The sequence below is a fragment of the Malurus melanocephalus genome, unplaced genomic scaffold (genome assembly GCF_030028575.1).
Source record: "Malurus melanocephalus ecotype Western Australia unplaced genomic scaffold, MMel_1.1 scaffold_712, whole genome shotgun sequence".
NCBI classification, from domain to species: Eukaryota; Metazoa; Chordata; class Aves; order Passeriformes; family Maluridae; genus Malurus; species Malurus melanocephalus.
Genome location: NW_026623944.1, coordinates 175,607 through 177,811, shown reverse-complemented (window position 1 = coordinate 177,811; position 2,205 = coordinate 175,607). Strand labels below are relative to the sequence as shown.

The 2,205-nt window shown below is 61.9% G+C and overlaps 1 protein-coding gene across 1 annotated transcript in view; it reads left to right on the top strand.

Moving 5' to 3' along the window:
- The window catches only part of LOC130584491 (protein phosphatase 1 regulatory subunit 3C-B-like), a 5,659-nt gene extending 3,460 nt beyond the window's left edge, over window positions 1-2,199 (top strand). The window contains exon 2 of the mRNA XM_057384504.1: window positions 934-2,199. Within this exon, the coding sequence (XP_057240487.1) occupies window positions 977-1,843 (867 nt within the window). The 5' untranslated portion in view covers window positions 934-976 and the 3' untranslated portion in view covers window positions 1,844-2,199. The remainder of the gene's footprint in view (window positions 1-933) is intronic.
- The last annotated feature ends 6 nt before the right edge of the window (window positions 2,200-2,205 follow it).

The window sequence follows — 2,205 nt, the reverse complement described above, 5'->3', positions numbered from 1 at the left end:
AGGGACACCACAGTGTCTCTTGCCTGCTTGGGTGTGTGCAAATTTCCTTCTCAGTGCACACACATCTAGGGTAAGAAGTTTGTGAGTTGGTAGCTAATGAGCTAAGGGTCTGGGATTTTCTCTGCTTAAGACACTCTGGAAATAGCTGTCTTTGGAGAAGCACCTGAAAAGGGATGTATCAAACCAGTCCAAGCCGTTCCCTTTAAAGACTGTGTGAGAGGAACATACTCCTCTTTCCCCCAGAGCTCCCTCCTGGTGTCGATAGTTCTACAGACATTGGTCCTTCCAAAGCACTCGTGTTTTTCTGGCACCAGGAGCCACTTCTGTGCTGTTGGCCCGTGCCTGATGCAGCAGAAGGCTGCGCTGTGCCCTGTTCCCGAGTGGGGCCGGTACCGGTGGCTCTCCGGTCTGTCCCGCTCTGTCCCGGGCTGTCCCGGTTCACTCTCCGGTCTGTCCCGGTTCACTCTCCGGTCTGTCCCGGGCTGTCCCGGGCTGTCCCGGGCTGTCCCGGTTCACTCTCCGGTCTGTCCCGGGCTGTCCCGGCCCGGTCCCAGCGCGGTCGCGCGGGGGGGGCGTGGCGCGTGGCTCGCGGGGGTGCGGCGGCGGCTCTGATTGGCTGGTGCGGGCCGTGCCGGCGGCCCTGATTGGCTGGCGCGGGCCGTGCCGGCGGCCCTGATTGGCTGGCGCGGGCCGTGCCGGCGGCTCTGATTGGCTGGCGCGGGCCGTGCCGGCGGCTCTGATTGGCTGATGCGGGCCGTGGCGGCCGCGGGCGCTCCCACGGCTCCATTGAGGTGGAGCCGCCGCGGCGGGAGCGGAGCGGACGGGACGGGACGGGACGGGATGAGCTGCGGCGAGTGAGCGGGGCCGGGGCGGGTGGGGCCGGGGGCTCGCCGGGGCTGGGGCCGCTCTGCCTGACCCCCTTTTCGCCTCTAGGCTTTTCCAGGTGTGCAGCGGGCCGGCTGTCGCGCCCCCAGCCATGCCCGTGGACCTGGCCGTGCGGCTCTGCCTGAGCCACTCGCCCCCCATCCGCAAGCTGCTGCACTCCTACGAGGAGCTGCGGGGCAACCGAGGCCGCAAACCCCTTCGATCTTGTCTCAACCAGAAGCTGAGCACAGACCCTGAGCCGGAATGGAGAGACAGTACCAAGAGCTCCAAGGGCCAGAAGAAGAAGCGGGTTGTGTTTGCTGATATGAAGGGGCTCTCACTGACAGCTGTCCGCTTCTTCTCAAAGATTGAGGAGGACCTCTGTGATTTGCAGCATGCCCTGTCCGATCTTGCCTGTTTGCGACCTAGGCTGTGGGACTCGTGCCCAGAAGTGGGCAGGTATGTGCTGGACTTCCCACAGCCATCTGCAGACTATGTGGCTTTCCGCAAAAGCCTACACAGCAACTTTGTCTGCCTGGAGAGCTGTCTGATCCAGGACCGTGTGCTGTCAGGCACAGTGAAGGTTAGAAACATTGAGTACGAGAAGAAAGTGACAGTCCGCATCACCTTCGACGGCTGGAAGAGCTTSCGGGACATCTCCTGCCAGTACATGCACAGCACGTATGGCTCAGCTGACACAGATATCTTCTCTTTTGAGCTTACCCTGCCCAAGCCATCCATCTCCCGTAGGGCCACAGAGTTCTGCATCTCCTTCCAATGTGGGCAAAAGACCCACTGGGACAACAACCATGGGAAGAACTACAAGATCTGCCATGTGGGCATGATCCGCCCTCCGTCCCAGGCCGTGAAGAGTGCCAGCAGGGCCTGGGAGCAGCTTGGCACCGCTGGAGCTGCTGCTCTMGTCCTTTCTCACCTGCAGACCTGGMGGCGTTCAGAAACCCAGGCTCCSTATTGGTAGGAAGGCAGTGTGTGGAGAGATGTAGGTCCCCTTTTTGTCCTGACTGGTGCAAAGGTCTTTGGGGAGGGGTCAGCTAATGCTGCTCATGGTTTYGTTAGCTCCTTCGTGCCCTCTGCTCTATCAGCAGCTGCCATTCTCTGCAGRTGCCTCTTCACTGCTGGCTCCAGCTGCTTACAGAGGCTGGAAGCYGCTGCTTGGAGTGACACCTGCATGTAGGTTCTCAAGGCAACACAAGGAAAGTAGAGAGTGACAAGGGCTGTGGGCTGGGCCCCSCGGCCCCATCTGAGCCAGCCCGGGAGCCGCGGGGCCGGTGCTGCCGAGTGCCTTGTGCGGGTGTGGAGGGGCTCGGTGCTCCCGCTGCC